This window comes from Dromiciops gliroides, chromosome 4 (assembly GCF_019393635.1).
Source record: "Dromiciops gliroides isolate mDroGli1 chromosome 4, mDroGli1.pri, whole genome shotgun sequence".
Lineage (NCBI taxonomy): Eukaryota > Metazoa > Chordata > Mammalia > Microbiotheria > Microbiotheriidae > Dromiciops > Dromiciops gliroides.
Window position 1 is genome coordinate 161,352,762 of NC_057864.1, and position 20,992 is coordinate 161,373,753.

The window sequence follows — 20,992 nt, forward strand, 5'->3', positions numbered from 1 at the left end:
CTGTGTGACTCTGGGCAAGTCACTTAACCCTCATTGCCCTGAAAAAAAAACAAAAACCCACAAAACAGATGACTGTGTCTCAAAATGTCCTTTTCCTAGTGCAATATTTAAGCTACCTTGGGCAAATGCCTTTATGTTAAATGCCCTTGGCAATTCACCTTCACCTTTCTGCTTCTCTCTGGAACCTAGAGGTGGCAGGGAAAGAAAACACTGAAAAACAGATTCCCTATGGCTACAAATAGCTCCACAATGAGGTGTCACACTAAATTCAAAGAAAGAATAAAGGTAAGGCAGAAGATAACTGTGCATGATTACAGTCACTACAACCTAACTTGTTTAAAAAAAGGAAGCCGTTAATTGGAAAATGGGAATTGGACAAAAGTAAAAGAGTATGATCTTCATCATTTCTTAGAGAAATTTTAACACTGCCAAACAATCACCAAAATGAGGAGCCCAAGAGATTCCACAAATTACCTTACTCAGCAAACACTTGATTTCCTTGCCAAGTGGAAACAGTCAAAGAGGATGGTTTAGAGTATAACCTTATTTACAAAACATTACATAAGATGGCAAAAGACTATATGCAGTATAACTTTTTTGGTTTTTTGGACCTTAAGCTTACATTTTACTGATGATTAGTGGATGGAAATGACAGTATCTAGATAAATAATCATATACTCCAGGGGATCTGTGCCTTTGATTATGACCTTAAACTGTCTGGGCCTCCATTCCATTTCTGTAAACTGAGATGACTAGACTCAGTAACCTCTATGGTCTCTACCAGCTCCAATTGTGTATTGGCTCTTATTTATGTCTTCACACAAGCTCATTTCAGGAGAAATACTCTACATACTAGTGCCTTCCTCTGTTTCTTTTGATATTAAGAGTGAATGAGAGGGGGCAGCTAGGTGGAGCAGTGGATAAAGCACCGGCCCTGGATTCAGGAGTACCTGAGTTCAAATCCAGCCTCAGACACTTGACACTTACTAGCTGTGTGACCCTGGGCAAGTCACTTAACCCCCATTGCCCCGCAAAACAAAAAACAAAACAAAACAAAACAAAACAAAAAAAAGAGTGAATGAGTCGGGGCAGCTAGGTGGCACAGTGGATAGAGCACCGGCCCTGGATTCAGAAGGACCTGAGTTCAAATCCAGCCTCAGACACTTAACAATTACTAGCTATATGACCCTGGGCAAGTCACTTAACCCCGATTGCCTCCAAAAAAAATTTTTTTAAAGAGTGAATGAGCTTTTTTTTGGCTATCCCTAGCTTAGCCACATCTTCTCTCAAATTCTCTTTCATGATTTTTTGTTGAAGCCTGGTCACACCACCACATATTTTTCCATTGCTCTCTGGCAAGCTTCATATCAGTTCTTCAGAGATTTTAGTGTTCTATGCCTGGTAACTATCCAGTGATATCAGAAGAATCTTGGAATGCACCTTCATTTCAGGAGGAAGCTTGGGGTCTTTAAAAGAACTTGGCAAATTTTCCAAAACTGTCAAAATTAAATCCTCCTCATATCTGAACTCAACCCATTGTCTATTTTCTTTTTTTTGCAGGGCAGTGAGGGTTAAGTGACTTGCCCAGGGTCACACAGCTAGTAAGTGTCAAGTGTCTGAGGCCGGATTTGAACTCAGGTACTCCTGAATCCAGGGCCGGTGCATTATCCACTGCGCCACCTAGCCGCCCCCATTGTCTATTTTGATGTCTGTCCAGTAGGCACTCACATACATACACATGTGTACACATGTAACATGGTCATATACATGTGTTTGTATGCATATCTATAACATACACGCAGATACAAAAATGGAGGAGCCCTGTCCTTGTCCACCCAATTGCAGATCATCGTTTAGACCACAGGCTTTCTTCAAGTGAACTTGTCCTTTTTTACTCTTCACTCCTATATTTGAACTTCATGAATTATAAAGGGCATGAACTATGAAGCTCTGGTCTTTTTTCATCAGGAATGCTTGGAAGTCATCCATTTCATTATTGGTCCATTTTTGCCCCGCCCTGTAGCATTATGCTCAGTTTTGTTGGGGTAAGTTATTCTTGACTTTAAGCTTTGACTAATCCTTTGCCTTCTGGAATATCATATTAGAAGTTCTCTTCTCCTTCACTAATAGTGCCTAGTAAGTCATGTGTGATCCTGACTGTGGCTCCTTAGTACTTGAATTCCTTCTTTCTGGATGCTCGCAGCATTTTTTTCATTGACCTGGAAACTCTGGAATTTAGTAATGATCTTCCTGGAAGTTTTCATTTGGGGGTTTCTTTCAGGAGGTGACCAGTGGATTCTTTCTATTTCTTTACCTTCTGGTTCTAAGAGATCTGGGCAGTTTTCTTATAAGATTTTTTAAAAATATGCTGTTTATGCTGGGTTTTTTTGGTCATGGCATTCAAATTGTCCAGTGATTCATTAAATTTTTTATCCTCTATCTGTTTTCCAGGTCAGTTTTTTTTTTGCTATAAAAGATACCTTTCATTTTCTTCTTTTTTCTCCAGTCTTTTGATGTTAATTTAATATTTCCTTTTTTCTCATGGAGGCATTGGCTTCTATTAGTCCATCCAGATTTTCAGGGAGTTTGTTGTTTAGGCAAGGTTTCATATCTCTTCTGCCAAGATGTTAATTCCCTTTCTAATTCTTTCTTCCATAGCTCTCATTTCTTTTCTAGTTTTTTCCTCAAGCACTGTTGTTCCATTAGGAAAAATACTTTAACTTCTTTTTTTTTTTTAAACTCTTGCTTCATCTCTTCTAGGAATTCTATTTGAGTTTATGCCTGCACTTTCCTCTAAGACAATGCTTGTAGATGTTTTGGATTCATTTTTTCCTGTGTTTGTGTCTTTAGAGTCCCTGCAAACATGATAACTCATTATGGTAGGGTTCTTTTTGTTTGTTTGTTTGCCCATTCTTCCAGCCTCCTTCCTAATTCTGACTTGATATTGGGCCTGGGCTCTGCAGCACTTCTGAAAGACAGGTCTGGGCTGGTCCTGTTTCTGCTTTTTTTAAATTTGAAGTGTTATGTTTTTCTGGGACTCAAGGACAGGCTGGGGACATGCAAAGCTTTCAGTATTCTCAAAATGATCTGATCCAGGGCAAAGTCTGGTTTCTGCTCTTCTGGTCTGAGCCCTGAAAGTTCTTGACCTGGATGTGGGTCTGAACAGGAGCAGATACTGCTGGACTCCACCCCTATCATCCAATTGCAGAGCTCTCTTGGCTCAGAGAATAAAATTGTAGCCTCCCCTAGGTCTGGGATTCCTGCCCTGATTATTCCTCTGTATACTGGGCTAGGCCTTAGAAGGTAGACCCTATTTTGTGCCCAACATCACTTTGAAGATAGCAAGAAGTTGAATGGAAAATGAGCCTGACATGCGACTCAGCGAAGATCATCCAGAAAGCCAAAAGACATGAAAGCACCAACAGATATGCATGAAATAAAAGATTTTCAGCATTTCTTCAATCATTTCTTAGCATGAAAAGCAGATCTACCACATTTGGACTTTACTACCAACCTTACTACCAATTGTACTCTGTGAAGAAGGAGCAGTGGCACTTAAGGTGAAGGTGAAAAGTGTGTTTGGATCCAACTAAAAATATATAGAAAAAATGTTTGTTAGACGTGACATAAGCACTCAGGGACTTATTTTTAAGCTTTCTCAGAAACAAGATGATTGGAAAAGATTAGAAAAGCACATAGGCAAGTGCTTTCATCAGAAAAAGCAACAAGAACTACTGGTTCACATGCTTGTTTTCTCATTTCTAAAATCATTATCAAAATGTTCTTTGCATGAATCTAAAGTGTCCTTGATTAGAACAAGATAGGAACAAATAGGTTTTTACAGACAATTTTCTGTAACAGACCACATCTCATAGTCACAGAATTGACTAAGAGGTGTAGAAACCTGAGATCCCATTGTGTCCCATTTTAAAATTTCAAAATAGTATTTGACTTGGTGGGGAAAAAATTAACCTTAAAGGCTTTCCTCAAAAAAGGTTATCCCCCTTGTATGTTGAAATTATTGTACAAGACACCTATCAGATTGGCTAATATGATAAAAAAGGAAAATAATAAATGTTGGAGAAGCTGTGGAAAAATTGGAACACTAATACATTGTTGGAGGACCTGTAAACTGATCCAACCATTCTGTAGAGCAATTTGGAACTATGCCCAAAGGGCTATAAAGCTGTATATACCCTTACATTAGTCCATAGAATACAGCAAGGATCCCTCCCAGTGAGATCAGTCCAGCCATTACCACTAAGAAAAAATATGAAAAATGCTTATTGCTCATATTAGAGTATGCAGTTGGACTGTCATGGAGATTGGCTGTGGGGGGCTGGAAAAAGAAAGGGGCCAGTTGTGGGATGAAAGTGAGAGAAACAGCTAGACAGCCCAGTTACTACACTAGCCCTGATGAAACAGTAAAAATCATAAGAACAGCTTGCAAAGCACAAACCTTATGTGTCGGTTAGATGTCCTCTCACTTGATGCTCATAAAGACCCTGTGAGGCAGGTGCTCTCATTATCCTGATAATACCAGTGAAGAAACTGAGACTCAGAGACCTTAAGTGACTTGCCAGGGTTTACACTGATGTGAAGGGAAAGTAGGAGATGTATCACTTTGTGCTGTTATTACTATCGTGAGAGACCCTTTGAGATCGAGGAGGGGATTGCTCTTTCTGATACCTACCTTGTATCAAAAGGTTTTCCAAGTCCACGTGAATGGATGCCATCGTGCCAAAAATGTTTCTGCCTGTATTTTTTTAATAAAGTATTTTTTTCCTGTTACATGTAAAGATAGTTCTCAACTTTTGTTTATACAAGCTTTCCAATTTCAGATTTTTTTCCCTCCCCTCCCTCCCCCCTCCTCTAGACAGCAGGTAATCTGATATATATATATATATATATATATATACTAACATATTTCTGCATTAGTCATGTTATAAAAGTCAGAGCAATGACGAAAAACCTCAAAATAGAAAAACATCAGCACCAAAAACAAAAGAAATAGTATGGTTCATTCAGCATCTATACTCCACAGTTCTTTTTTTTTTTCCCCTGGATTTGGAGATCCTCTTCTATCATGAGTTCCCTGGAACTCTTCTGTACCATTGCATTGGTGAGAAGAATATAGTCCATCACAGTAGATCAACACACAATGTTGATGATTCTGTGTACAATGTTCTTCTGGTTCTGCTCATCTCACTCATCATTAGCCTACGCAAGACCCTCCAGGTTTCTCTGAACTCCTCCTGCTCATCGTTTCTTACAGCACAATAGTATTCTATTGTATTCATATACCACAACTTGTCCAGCCATTCCCCAATTGATGGGCATCCCCTCAACTTCCAATTCCTTGCAACCACGTAAAGAGCAGCTATAAATATTTTTGTACATGTGGGTCCCTCTCCCTCTGCTTGTATTTTTTTTTTGTATTTTTCATTTTTAAAAAACTATGCTTCCTTATCACAGGTGTTTGAGAAGCTCCAACTTTTCTGTCCAGAATGCCCAGCAGAGCAAATTCTGATGTCCATGAATTCTCAGCTCAAACTGCATACTAACAGGTACGTGAAAGGAGGGGAGAGTGATACTTGGTGAACTTTACTTTCAATACTTTCTGGGAGATATTTGACTCAGGCAGACAACACCTGGGTACAACTTTTTAAACATTCTTCATAAAGGAATTTTATTTTGAAAACTTTAGCCCAGTGTAAGGATAAACCTTCACCTGAGCCCACCAGACATCCTGGAAATGGGATAAACTCCTTGGTGTGCAGCCTTCAAAATAAACCTAAAAAACTTTTCTCATTTCCCTCTAGTCAGAACAGAACCTAACTGAAGGCTTCCATTTAATCTGTCTCTACCCTTAGGGAAGGAGCTGCCTTTGTAAGCTCCAGGGTTCTCAGGTGTTTCCCCAATTCATCTGTCATCGAGGAAGATGGTCAAGGGTTCCTGAAAGCTGGTGCCATCGCAGGTACTGCTGTATTAGAAGTCACCTCTCTGGAGCCTTTTGGAGTCAATCAGACGGCGATAACTGGGGTTCAGGTGCGTTCAGGAACACTGGCTAAAATGCTACATCACTGCATAGTCCTAAAACTACATAGTACCTGACCATATCTGCTTAGGACGGTGAGCTTTTTGATATCTTCCTCAGAGAGCATGATTAAACAGTCAGAACAAGAGTCTAATTCTGGTAGATGTTATCAGCTGACAGGTGGCAAGGGATGTGAGAAACCAAGGTGATTATGAGATCCCAACAAGCCACAAACAAGATCCATCAGTTTTATCATAGGCAGCTTTAGTGAAAAATGCCCTATGGCCTTTTTTTTTGTCTCAGTAGCCCCATTGTGTCATGTAGTACCTGGCACACAGTAAGCACTTAATAAATGTTTTCTGAATTGAATTGAAAGAGTAAAGCCATTGCCTAAAATACCCTTTTGTCATTAGAATCACAGATTTTTACAATTCAGCAAATACCTTGCTTGACTCTCATTCAATAAATATTTACTGAGTTTAGACCGTTCAAGGTCCCATATCGTGGAGAATATAAAAATGTATAAAACTTAAATATCCCTCTAGAGCCTTCAGAGCGCATCCAGCGTCTACTCCTAGGCTGTTGTTATCCAGCTCTAATTATTAGAAACTTCTTTCCAACTTGAAGCCACAGTCTTTATTATCTCTCTATATAAAGTATTCATGTTGTCCAGGCTCCAGGTAAACCTGCTACTTCCCCGCTTAGATTGAGAACTAATTGTATTTTCCTTGGAAGAGCGATACCACCCTCAGCTGTATGTATCTCTGTTTTGATAACATGCTACCCGTTCTTCCCTCCCCCCCTCCTATTCCCAGCTGCTCTAAGAAGCTTTATCTCCCACAGGTAGCACCAGTGACATACCTGCGAGTGAGTACCCACCCCAAACTCTACACCTCTCCAGGAAGGGTCCTATCAGCATTTCCTTTGGGCATGTCTCTCACCTTCACTGTGGAGTTCTATGACAGCATTGGAGAAAAATTTCACACACACAACACACAGCTCTATTTGGCTCTGAACAGGTAGGGAATTCAGAGCATCATTTAGTCCCATGCTGTCCTTATGATCAAGTTCCTCTAGGTTTGTTCCACATTATACAGCAATCCAACTGAACTCCTTTTCATGTTACTGACCTGAACTCTTGTATGAAGCTAGAAACATGACTAAAAGGATTTAAGGATTTTAGGATGGCATTTTAAGTAGAAAGCTTTTAGCATGAGGTAGTTAGCCAGGTCCCAGTGCTTCTGAATTCAGAGGGATCAGATGTCCAGGATTCCTTTTTAAATTTTTACTCAGTAAATTCCTTAATATCTTCATTAAAAATCTTCTGTTGACCTCTTATGAGTACAGTTACACTGGATAGTGTATAAGGAAAATTTATCCACGATGTTGAAATTTCCTCTGAAACCCTGAACCCTGAATGCCATTGTAATACCCATTCACCTGCAAGACCAAGATTCTGTTCATCCATTTTTAAAGATGTTTCCTTCCAAGCTTGTGCTATAGATAGCACACTGGGCCTGGAGACAGGAAGAACTGAGCTCAGATCTGACCTCAGACACTTACCAGCTCTGTGACCCTGGGCAAGTCATTGAAACTCTGTTGGCCTCAGTTTCCTCAACTGTGTTTGGGGGCAAACTGCCTCAGTTTACCCAAATAACTCAAGGAGACCACCAAGTCAAGCAGAGATAGATTTATTACATTCCTGCAAGAATGGGCAAACTCAATAACTGAGTCGCAATAATTAATACATGCCTTGAGTTTTTATAGTAATGTTGGTGGGGGGGAAGTCCCCACACACAATAAGGTGAGCTCACAATCTAACATCAAATCCTGTCTCACCCAGGGTGTGTGCTTATCTCATGATCAATGTATGGAGACATGCATATATGTTCCAGGAACAAGGGGGAAAAAGGGAGGGGGAACAAGGTCAAACCGAAGGAAGAGGGAAGGGGGGGGGTGGACAGTCAGATGTTTCAGATCTCACAGTTCCCACTGACTCCCCCCTCCCCTCTCCCGGCCCCTATCTCTAAAGATATTCAACTTGAATAACAGGAAGAGTCACTCAGGTGTTTCAGCATTGTTTTGTAGTTGTGTTAATTTTAGAAGGATGACAGGCTTAAAATTTATCTTCGGCTATGTTGGGAAATCAGAGAAATAGAATAAAGAATAAAAGAATAATCCATTGTTGGGACCCTAGGGTCAAGGGGATTCTGCTCTGAGAAAAAGAGACATGTCCCTTAACATCTGGTCTCAGCTTAATTGCCTGTGCCGAGCCCTGTGATCGCCTGCCCTTTCTTGCGAACTCCCCAACCCACTCAACAGGGACTGGGGTTCTGACACATGATGGATTCCAGATAAAACTAAGATGTAGCTGACAAGTGGGGAGACCGAGAAGTAAAAAATACTGTTAATTGGCAATAAAACTTAAAGGAGATGGTGAGAATTTGACAAGCAATAAACTTTTAAACTAACTATACTGGGGTGGGGCTGGGTATCTTCCAGACCCCATCCTCAGAATTTAATCTGACTCAAATCCATAATCATCTCATACAACTGTAAAATGGGAATAAAAAATAGCCCCTACTTCCCACTGTTATTGTGGGGACAGAATAGCATATTTGTACAGCACTTAGCACAGGGCCTGGCTCCTAATAGACCCTTAATAAGTGCTGGTTCCTTCCTTCTATGTCTACTTTCAGAGATGATTTGTTGCTGATTGGACCAGGGAACAAGAATTATACTTATATGGCACAGGCTGTTAACCGGGGAGTGACACTTGTTGGGCTTTGGGACCAGAGACACCCAGGCATGGCTGATTATATCCCTGTCACAGTGGAGCATGCCATCGAGCCAGACACCAAGCTTACATTTGTTGGAGATGTCATCTGCTTCAGTACTTACCTCGTCAACCAGGATGGTTTGTATCTCCTTCCCTTACACTGAGGATTAGAAAGTGGCCTAACTCCAAAGGCTCTTACCCATCTAATGCAATCCAACAAGCATTTATTAAGCTCCTACTATGTGCAAAATACTATGCTTGTCCCCAAGAGCCAAGAGACCTAATATTTCTGAGGATAGGACTAGAAAGAGTGGGCATAAGCAGAACCATCCCTTTCTATATGTTTGGGAATTTCATGTCAACTGGTACATCTCATTTCTCTCTATAGCTACTCAGCCTATGGCATTTATTAAATATTTGTTACTGTGCACAGTGCCTGGCATATAATGGATGTCTAATAAATGTTTGTTGATTGAGTTAATGAATGACTGTACATAGCCCACCTAAGTACTTTAAGCAAACATACTTATATATCATCTCTAATGTGCCCTGTACTCCAAGGCATAAGGCATACTCTGAGTGGTAACTAAGAATGTGTAGTAGTAGTAGTAGTAGTAGTAGTAGGCCTCCACCAGTCACGTACGACCATGGATCAGCACCTTGAAGAGCCACAGGCCACAGTGTGGCTGTGCAGTCCAATGTGGGAGCCACAGCTCCTGAGTGACTCATAACCGGTAACTGCCGCATCCCGTGTTGTATCTACCCCATAAGGAGTAGCTGGAGTATCCTCTCCAGGGCGCTGGCCTGGGCAGATCAATATGGAAAACAAGCTGTTGCCCATGCAGCAGGTTTTCCCTCTCTGTGACATTGGTAGATCCAAAGGAGAGGCAAAGCCAATACAGTTTGGCACCAGTGCTGCCGCAGGAGTTGCCAGAGGGATGTGATGTCCAACATCCAACTGCCTAAGGGACTCAGACTCCTGATTTTTCCTCAGGGTTAACTCCTGAAGCCTTTTCCATATATGGGTATAGCCGCAAGGCAGGGGAAGGAACCCTGATTTTAAGAATGTGTAGTAGAGAAATAAATTCTAGGGGCAGCAGCTATATGGTCCTAATTTGAAAGCTTGGCTTTGCATATATTAGATATTATGGAATAAAAGTGAAAGCCCAACTTCAATCATTTTGACAGGGTTTGGGTTCTAATGGGAGCAGGCTACTTATGTTCAGCAAAATTTCTAGGCTAACAAGTATCATTGAGTTAGATGAGATCACAACAAAACATTGTTCATGCCAACAGAAGGGGATCAGGCTTTGCTCAGCTTTCAGCAAATCTAACACCAGACCTTGAGTGGGAGGATGGTGTCTATATGTAGGCTTTCAAGAAAGACTAGAATAGGGTGTGGTTTTGACTACAGTTGCCTCTGGGAATCTTATGTGTTTATATATGCATTTGGGAAAAGTGGTGTGATGATGAACCCTGCTTAGCATAGACTCCAATTCTAATATTTAGTTCAAAGAGAGCTCTGGATCAAATCTCATCCCCTTTAAGAGCTGAACTTCCCATGACAACTGCCTAGGACCAATGGGCATGGGTATGCTTCTAGATTAAACAGACTGTGATGGGGGCACGGTGGCTAAAGCACTGGCCCTGGATTCAGGAGGACCTGAGTTCAAATCCGGCCTCAGACACTTGACACTTACTAGGTGTGTGACCCTGGGCAAGTCACTTAACCCTCATTGCCCCGCAAAAAAAAAAAAAAAAAAGAGAGACTGTGATTGAGATACCTCTGTAATAAAAGATTCATTGAGTCCTAGTGTCTGTTGTTAATGAACAAGATGCCTCTTTTAATTCTCACTTGTGCATGGTTTAGAGTTTCCCTTATGTTCACACCCATTCCCTCTACTCTAAATGGGTAAATCAAGTGGCTTCATGCCAGTTTGTGTTATCTAAAGCAGTCTTCCATATTCCTTCAACTTCTGGAGATTTAAGGTAGAATATAAAAACTATATTTTTCCCCCAGTTTTCCCAGTAGTTAAATGCAAAGATGTGAAGCATTTTAGCTCTTGACAGTGTCTGAAAAAGTATAACAAGAGAGCTCTCTCTGGAATGTATAAATATGGTTTCTATCCTTTGTTTTGGGAAGAAAAATGGAGTGAGAGAGCATTCTTCAGCTCATAGCCTACCTTATTATCCTAAAGGCCATTGAGGAAGAGGGAAGGGGAAGTAAATAACCTAGTCATAAGAACTAGGCTTTCAACAAAACAGAATGTCATTCCAGAGGGGAGATGTATGTTCTGTGCCTAAGAGATCTTTGGATCTAGAGCCTCAGGTATCAGTTCTGTGAATAAGGCACTGGGATTAAGGTGACCAGAAAGTGTTTTCTCCCTTTGAGGTACACCCAAGGCCAAAGCCCAGGGGCATTCTCGTTTCTGCTATTTTTACTAGGTGAACCTGGGACGTGGATGATTTCAGCTGACAATATTCTGCAAACGGACACCATCTCAGGGGCAGTAGTGGCCAGGAGTCCAGGAACAGCAACAGTCTTTTATGACATTCCAGGAGTAGTGAAAACCTTTCGAGAGGTAAATCTTTAAACACCAGGGGTAAAAAGACCAAAATGTTACCACCATGTGCCAAAGTAACTGTTGTTGTTCTCGAAGAGAACCAATGATGTCTTGGAGTCCAGTGCCAAGACAAATGTCATGACTGGCAATGGCCCTGCCAAAGTAATATATACCATTCATACCATCCTATCCAGAACAAATCCAGTCAATATTATCTAAGAACCCTTTGTTCCAGAGACAGTGTACTTCTTCACAGAAACTATAAACAGCAGAATTATCACAGTGGCCAAAGTTGAGATCCCTGGGAGGAAAAATGAAATGATACAAAGAAACAGAAACTTGAACAGAGAAGATACTTAAAGCCATCAAACTTTATTTATAGGAACATAAATCAGCCATGGTTAAGAATCTGACCTTTTGGGATGACTTAAACTAAGGAAACTGAGCTCAACATTTTATTATAACAGTTAGACGTTTGTTAGCATACTGTTATCATTAATATTCTTCTTGCCAATTAATTTGAGTTTTTTTAGCTTTTGCACTTAGGCTAGTAGTTTAGCTCTTCATTTTGTAGACAGCAGTGAGAGTTCATAAAAAGAAAGAAAGAAAGAAAGAAAGAAAGAAAGAAAGAAAGAAAGAAAGAAAGAGAACCAAGGAATCTTTACACTAGTCCTCCTTTCACTGATGAGTATGATATACTTGGTTGGGCACTAGCCATCTCTGAGGCTAGTTTATCTATGCAGTACATCTAGTAGAATCATAGGAGCTTGAAGGGACCTTCCATCATCGAGTCCAATTCTCAGATATCCCTGATGTCTATCGTTATGAGGAAAGCACTTTGTAAGCTTTACAATGCTATAGAAATGTGAGGAGTTGATATTGTTATTAGAAGATTACAGTGCCCTTCCTTGGAGGTAAGAAAGAGGAAGCACTTTAGGTTTCTTGTACAAAATATTCCATGTAAATTAAACAGATTATTGCCACCATCATTATCATTATCACCCATTCATTTCTTTCATTTCTTAGAAAAATATTTGAATTACCACAGTATAAGGTAATCCTAGACTGAGGAATGTAATGCAAAAGAGAATAAGCCACAGTTCCTACTCAGGGAGCTTTAAGTTTAATGGGGTGAGTGCATGGGGGAGGTGAATGAGAATGTAAAGCAGAATGTGGTATGAGAAGATTATAAAGTACTCTTGAGGTTTAGAGGAGGAAGAAACATTCCTTGAGGGGAAGATGAAGGAAGGAGTATTTAAATGAGAACTTGAAGGATGGAGAGAATTATGACAAGTACGAATAAGGGTGGGAGTGGGGTAGAACCCTCCAGACAGCAAACAGCATGAGCAAGACCTGCTTCGAGAATGAGTATTGTGTTCTCTTGGTAAAGGTGAGCAGGCTTTTTGGTGGCCTGTTTTGTGGTTCCCATAAAGGTAATTTGTAGATAGAGGAACTGATTTTTTTTTTCTTAAAGATAAGGTGGTACTTGGGTAGGCAGCTAGGTGGTGCAGTGGATAAAGCACCAGCCCTGGATTCAGGAGGACCTGAGTTCAAATTAGGCCTCAGACACTTGACAATTATTAGCTGTGTGACCCTAGGCAAGTCACTTGGCCCTCATTGCCATCCCCCCCAAAAAAGGATAAGGTGGTACTAAATATAATTGACCCTTTTTATATTTATTTTTATTCTGAACTTAACAAACATCCAATAATATGGGCATTTCTACATACATGGTAGAACAAAAAAAAGGATTGCATGTGAAACCATAGATCTCTATTTTTGACAGTTTGCTTTTTCTTTTCTTTTCTTTTTTTTTTTTAGTGAGGCAATTGGGGTTAAGTGACTTGCCCAGGGTCACACAGCTAGTAAGTGTTAAGTGTCTGAGGCCGGATTTGAACTCAGATACTCCTGATTCCAGGGCCAGTGCTCTATCCACTGTGCCACCTAGCTGCCCCTGCTTTTTCTTTTTAGGTATATAATAAATTCAATCTGTAGCTGCATTGATTGCAGTTCTTTCTGGCCTTCTAATCTCTGCATTAAAAAAAAATCCTCATTGACTTGCTTTTCTTTCTTTCTTTCCACCTTCCTTTCTTTCACTACCCTAATCCTATCTTCCCTTGCCCCTCTACATAGTCAAGCAAAATAAATCCCATATTTTCTGTGTCCAAAAATGTATATCTTCTTCTGCTTCTTGACTCCATCACCTCTTTGTCAAGGGGGAGGTAACATGCTTTACCATCAATCCTTTAGAATTTTAGTTGGTTCTTGCATTCATCTGTTATCAAATTCTTTCCATGTTATTTTTCTTTACAACATTGTTATTGAATAAGTTATTCTTGTTGGGCCACTTAACTCTGCATCAGTTCATATATTGTTGCCTAGGTTCTCTGAAACCATGCAGTCCCATCATTTCTTATGGCACAATAATATTCCACATATTCATTCTTATCTTATTTGAGCCTAGCAACAATCTTAAGATAGAGGTATTAGGTATTATTATCCTTGTTTTTCTTTTTTTTTGGGGGGGGGTGCAATGAGGGTTAAGTGACTTGCCCAGGGTCACACAGCTAGTAAGTGTCAAGTGTCTGAGGCCAGATTTGAACTCAAATCCTCCTGAATCCGGGGCCAGTGCTTTATCCACTGTGCCCACCTAGCTACCTCTATTCTTGTTTTTCAAATGAGGAAACTGAGGCTCAAAGAGGTCACACAGCTGCTAATAACTATCAAAGGCAAAATTCATTTCCATGTTTATCCTGAGTCTACTTCTTCCACATGTCATTCTATCTATATTCCAATAGAGGTTTATGGAATCCCTGATTTCTCCTTTGGTTTGGTGACAGGTGGTTGTTAATGCTTCTTCAAGATTAACTCTCAGCTATGACCCCAAGACCTACCTCACCAATACACCTAATTCAACTGTATTCAGACTCTTCATCACTGCAGGCAGGAATGGTGTCAACCTCAAAGGTCAGAAAGGTGTCTCTGGGTCTGGGTGAGTGACCCTATTTTTCCCATGTCACCCTAGTTGTTTTCCCCTGTGAACAGATAACCCCAAATCCCTTTACTCGTTTGTTTTATCCCCTTTACCTAGGGTGAGTAAACAGCTGAATAAACAAGTCAGAGAGAGTTGTCTGTCATCAATATAGGTGAAGGAGGGAAGCTGTAAAATCTCTCTCCCTAGAGATATAACATACAGCTGTCTGTCTTGGATAAATGTAACCCTTCTTGAAGGCATGAGGTAGAATAGATGACACTTGGAAAATTATATTTTGCCATGTTTCCTTGGCTGTGTTCATTTCAATGACTTAGAATGATAGGGATATGGTCCATGTCTATTTTTTCCCTATAAAAGTGGGGTTAGCAACTTATTTATTTATCTCTTTTTGATTACCAGGTTCCTGTACCTCAACTCAGGCCTCTGCCATCACAAAAATGCTTCTTCCTGAGACTCTCATGCTGTGTCATGTGCAGTTTAGCAATACGATGCTAGACATTCCAGCAAGCAAAATTTTCCATGTTCATTCAAATTTCAGCATTGATAAGGGTAAGCACTCTGGTTATAGTCAGTTTTCCTCTTTTGTTTACTTCTTTATATAGTTGTCACTTCCTAATTGAATAGAAACTATGTATTTCTCAGTATCATCTGAGATATAGCAGCTAGGATAATATTCAGTTAACATTTTAATCAAGAGCCTACATTGGAACCTTAATGCACATTATTCATCTTGAAACTCTCAGGCCTGGCATCCAAAGTCCTTGTACCCACTGCCACCTCTGTTCCACTAACCTTGTTTATTTGTCCTCCAAAAACAATTAGTTGGGGGGCAGCTAGGTGGCACAGTGGATAAAGCCTTGGATTCAGGAGTACCCAAGTTCAAATCCAGCCTCAGACACTTGACAGTTACTAGCTGTGTGACCCTGGGCAAGTCACTTAACCCTCATTGCCCTCCAGAAAAACAAAAAACAAAAAACAATTAGTTGGTTCCAGGGCCTTTGTCCTTGTACATGCTACTCTTATTAAGAGGATTGCTTTTCTTTACTCCCTTCCATTAATACATATCCCTCAGTGGCTTAAAAAATGAGTTCATTTTGGGGGCAGCTAGGTGGCGTAGTGAATAAAGCACCGGCCCTGGATTCAGGAGTTCCTGAGTTCAAATCCAACCTCAGACACTTGACACTTACTAGCTGTGTGACCTTGGGCAAGTCACTTAACCCCCACTGCCCTGCAAAAAAAAAAAAAAAAGAGTTCATTTCAACAGGTGTTTGCATAGGTAACTACTACATACATAACCTGTGCATAAAGGGAAACACAGAAATTAGAGATAGCTGGCAGCACAGTGGAGACAGGCTTGTGCCTACAATCAGCAAGTCCTCAAATCCAGCCTCAGATATGTAGTATCTGTGTGACCCTGGCCAAATTACTGAACCTTTATTTGCCTCAGTTTCTTCAACTGTGAAATGAGAATAATAATAGCATCTGCCTCACAAGCAAATGCCTGGTAAATCATAGGTTCTTTTTGGTCATGCCATAGTGAGTAGCTCACATATGTGTGTGTACACACACTTACATACATATACATATATATATGTGGATATAGGTGATGATACATACAGTACCACTAAAAAGCAATATATGATTAAGTGCCAGAATGAGTGATATAGCTTTGGGAATGGAGGAAGAGGAGAAAAATCCATATTGGGATTGACTAAGAATATGGTGTCTGAGAATGGAATTGGCATGTCTTAACATGGCTTAAAATATATGAGGAACAAGCTGGTTGCTGGGCAGGGATGGGAGGACATAGAACAAAGGCGGCTAAGAACGTGTTACTTTGCATTTTGCAAATCTCATTACAAAGGCTTTTAAAATAAAAAGACTAGAGGAGGGAGAAAAATGCCTATGTACTTCCACCAAGCTAGATACTATAGAGTGGTTACCATAAAGAAGAGCAGAAAAAAGAGAACTGAACTCTGAGTGCCAACAAAAGCACAATTTTCTCACTTTCTTTTTCTTGCTTTTTTTGGAGTATGGCTAATATGGAAATAGGCTTTGCATAATTTCACATGTAAAATTGAGATATTCTCAGTGGGTATGGAAGGGAAGAGAATTTGGAACTCAGAATTTAAAAAGAAAAGAATGTTTTAAATAAATAAGTAATAAATTTAAATTAAAAAAACAATAGTAGTGGGGGGCAACTAGGTGGAGCAGTGGATAAAGCACTGGCCCTGGATTCAGGAGGACCTGAGTACAAATCCGATTTCTGACACTTGACACTAGCTGTGTGACCCTGAGCAAGTCACTTAATCCTCATTGCCCTGCAAAAACAAAACAAAACAAAATAGTAGGACACACAGAATTTCGTAAGAAACAAAACTCAAGAAAGGATCCTGAATATGGATTCAATTATCCACATACAGATTTTGTTTTTAATTTAATTTTTTTTTTTTTTTTGCGGGGCAATGAGGGTTAAGTGATTTGCCCAAGGTCACACAGCTAGTAAGTGTCAAGTGTCTGAGGTCACATTTGAACTCAGGTCCTCCTGAATCCGGGCCAGTTCTTTATACACTGCGCCACCTAGCTGCCCCCTATCCATATACAGATGATCAAAGTTTAAGAAACAGGCAAGGGGCAGCTAGGTGGTGCAGTGGATAGAGCACCGGCCCTGTAGTCAGGAGGACCTGAGTTCAAAAATCCGACCTCAGACACTTGACACTTACTAGCTGTGTGACCTTGGGCAAGTCACTTAACCCCAATTGTCTCACTAAAACAAAAAAAGTATAAAAAAACCAGGCAAGATCTCTGAGCCATAGATCTCAACGCAAGAAGCCAAATTTGATGTAAGAGGTGTCACTGAGACTAGGCGGGATAAAACCCAAGACCAAATTTGTCTCTGGGAGGGGTTTAGCTTGTGCAAAAGAAACAGACTAGGATAAGGGGAATTGGGCAACATTATCTATTAAAAACATAATCGTGTGAAGAAAGCTAGTAACTGCAGTGGGAGAATTTGATGGAGGACATGTGGGGCAAGATCATTGGAGGAAGAAACAGAAACAATTTTTTCATAGCATATGACAGATTACCTGGACAAAAAGGAGAAATAGATGAATATCCCAAGCCTGGAATGGAAACCTGATCTAGGAGTGAGGAGGACTTCATTATTGCAGACATCTGTTGGAGTTCTCTCTTCTAAAAGCAGACTTCTTAGCCAGCAACTTCTTAACTTCCCTGAATGATACTTTCATCCTTCAAAAGATGGAGCGGCTAGTAAGGGAAAATTCTGTTCTATATCTGATTCTCAGTAATAGCAATGGAAACCATGCAAACCTTAGAGGGGAAGTAACCCACTCCCTCTTAGAGTTTGTGATAGAGGAGGAAAGGAAATCTAGGAATAATCTAACATGCACCCTAGATTTAGGAGAGCAGATTTCAAAGGATTCAGAGAAAAAAGTTGAAGTTTCTCTAAACTAAAGTTCTGTAGGGGAAATAAACCCAAACGAGATGGGAAAACTCTAAAAGATTGAAATTCTGAAACCACAAAGAGAAACTATTCGATTGACAAGGAAAAGTAGAAGGTTAACAGTTAAGAGAAGGGTAATATGAGAGCAAGGCATGATCATGTAAAAATAATGTCAGGAGTGCTGAAGTTCGCAATAACCTGAGGCTGAGGAGGAAAATTAAGAAAAACAAAAAATTTATTTTTTAGCTATGTTTGGAAAAAGATAATTTTTAAAAAATTTTGTCGTTTGAAGTGGAAAGAATGATAACTCACAACAGAACTGTTTATTTATTTTGCTTCTGTTTGCATTAAGCTGCCCTTTATGAGTTCAAGTCACCTGGCCAGATTAACTACATCCTTAGATCACAGAAGAACTGACAGATGTGAATACTGAGCTACTGTCAGCAATGTTGGAAAGATCATGCAAAACAACATAAGTACTTTAGGACTCAGGAAGACCAAATGTCCCTCCCTCTTCAGAAGAGAAAGAACAAAATAAGAAAATCGAAAACTGTAGTCTGGTAGATTTAGCTTCAATTCCTAGAAAATTCTAGAACAAATCATTGAGAAAATAATTATCAAACATTCAGAAAAGGCAGCGATGATCCCAAGGAAACACTGTGACTTTTATCAAGAACAAGTCATTCTTTGAGATTAACCTATTTTCCTTTTTTAGACTGGTAGATCAGGGTATACTGTGGATATAGTTTGGCTAGGTTTTTAGCACAATATTTGTTACATTATCTCATGCTATTCTATTGGGGGAAAATGGAGATGTGGGCCATATTGATAGAATCCAATTTGATAGATTCAGAGCTGTTCTTGGCCCTATGTCATTTAACAGTTTTGATGACTTGGATAAAGGTATAGATAGTATGTCAGCTGAAAACAATAACTAATACATTGGATTAAATAGTTAGGATGCAGGGCTACCTTGACATATCAGAGCGTTGAAATGAATCAAATAAAATTAAATATAATGAAGATAAATGTTAATTCCTATGCTTGGATTAAAAAAAAACTTCAAAAGTTCAAAATTGGGCAAACATCTTTAGAAGTTTGTCTGCTAAAGATCTAGGTCAGTCATAAATTTCAGTAATAAACATTCCTCAACACTTACCTTATTCCAAACACTGTGCTAATTGCTGGGGATATAAAGAAAGGCAAAAATAGGATTCATGCCCTCAAGGAGCTTACATTCTAACAGGAGAGACAACTTGCAAACAATTATGTAGTTTCAAGATATATACAGGGGGGCAGCTAGGTGGCACAGTGGATAGAGCACTGGCCCTGGATTCAGGAGTACCTGAGTTCAAATCCGACCTCAGACACTTACTAGCTGTGTGACCCTGGGCAAGTCACTTAACCCCAATTGCCCCTCACCAAAAAAAAAAAAAGAAGAAGATATATACAGTACAAATTAGGAGGTAATTTCAGAGGGAAGACACTAGCAGTGTCTGCCAAAAGTGAGATCTGAACCCGTTTAAAGGAACCCAGGGGGACTTCCAGAGCAGAGCCAAGATGGCGAAAGAAAGGCAGTGAGCTCTTGAACTCATGATATGATCGCTCCAAAAAACATCCAAATAATGCCATAGGAAAATGCCTGGAGCAGCAAAACCCACAGAAGAATGTGCTGAAATCATCTTCTAACCAGAATGGCTTGGAAGGTCAGAAGGAGGGAGCTGCTGTGCTGATACAGGAGTGGAGCCCAAACCCACAGTCACCCTGACACAGATCCAGTCTCAGTCTCCTCACCAGAGAAGGAGACCCCCAGAGCCTCTGAATCAGCTGAAGCACCAGTGTCGTCTGGAACTAAGCTCACAGTCTGGTGAGAGGGCTGAGCCCTTGGCAGGGGGGAGACTACAGGGGTCTATACTGGTGCTGAGGCAGAACTTGAGTTTTACACCCCTGCTGGGAACCAGGAGGTAGGCTTGAGTAGCAGTAGCCCAGGTGGGGGAGGGGCACAGGCTCGTGGGAGCTGACAAACCACAACACACAAAGCTGGTTGATTAGCAAGTTGGTCTGGGGTCATCTAAGGACCAGGAAACAGGTCAGGCGAGGGAAGAACCTGATCCTCCTTAAATCATACCACCTGGGACTTCTTAAGCTTGGGATACTGCAGCCTGGAAACAGTGCCCCACTTTAAGGAGCTAAAAGTCTAGTAAAAGAAAGACAAGATGAGCCAACAGAGAAAGGTGAGGACCATAGAAAGTTTCTTTAGTGACAAGGAAGATGGAGGTGCACCCTCAGAGGAAGATGTCAACATCAGGACTCCTATATCTAAAGCTTCCAAGAAAAATATGAATTGGTCTCAGGCCATAGAGACTCTCAAAAAGGACTTTGAAGATAAAGTTAGAGAGGTAGAAGAAAAAATGGAAAGAGAAATGAGGATGATGCAGGAAAGACATGAGAAAAAAGTCAACAGCTTGAAAAGCCAAATGGAAAAGCTCTCTGATGAAAATAATTGCCTAAGAATGAGGATTGAACAAATGGAAGCCAGTGATTTTATGAGAAACCAAGACACAATAAAGCAAATCCAAATGAATTTTTAAAATAGAGGGCAATGTGAAATATCTTCTGGGAAAAACTGCTGACCTGGAAAATAGGTCCAGGAGAGATAATTTGAAAATTATTGGTCCACCTGAAAACCATGATCAAGGAAAGAGCTTAGACATCATCTTCCAAGATATTCTCAGTGAAAATTTCCCTGAAATTCTAGAAGAAGAAGCTAAAATAGAAATGGAAAGAATCCACCAATCACCTCCAGAAAGAGATCCCAAAAGGAAAACTCCTAGGAATACTATAGCCAAATTCCAGAGCCTTCAGGTCAAGGAGAAAATATTGCAAGCTGCCAAAAAGAAAGAATTTAAGTACTGTGGAGCCCCAGTCAGGATAGCACAAAATCTAGAAGCTTTTACATTAAAGGACTGGAGGGCATGGAATATATTCCAGAGGGCAAAGGAATTGGGATTGCAACCAGGAATGGTCACCTACCCAGCAAAACTTATCATAATATTTCAGAAGAAAAAATGGGACTTTAATGAAAAAGAGGACTTTCACGTATTCATGATGAAAAGACCTGAACTGAACGGAATATTTTACTTTCAGAGCCAGA

At 40.2% G+C, this 20,992-nt stretch overlaps 1 protein-coding gene across 1 annotated transcript in view; it reads left to right on the forward strand.

Moving 5' to 3' along the window:
* Positions 1–20,992, forward strand: part of NUP210L (nucleoporin 210 like) — a 138,394-nt gene that overhangs the window by 97,992 nt on the left and 19,410 nt on the right. The window contains exons 29-35 of the mRNA XM_044005441.1: positions 5,476–5,567; positions 5,874–6,048; positions 6,881–7,056; positions 8,737–8,954; positions 11,262–11,398; positions 14,221–14,347; positions 14,775–14,924. Of these exons, the coding sequence (XP_043861376.1) occupies positions 5,476–5,567; positions 5,874–6,048; positions 6,881–7,056; positions 8,737–8,954; positions 11,262–11,398; positions 14,221–14,347; positions 14,775–14,924 (1,075 nt within the window). The remainder of the gene's footprint in view (positions 1–5,475; positions 5,568–5,873; positions 6,049–6,880; positions 7,057–8,736; positions 8,955–11,261; positions 11,399–14,220; positions 14,348–14,774; positions 14,925–20,992) is intronic.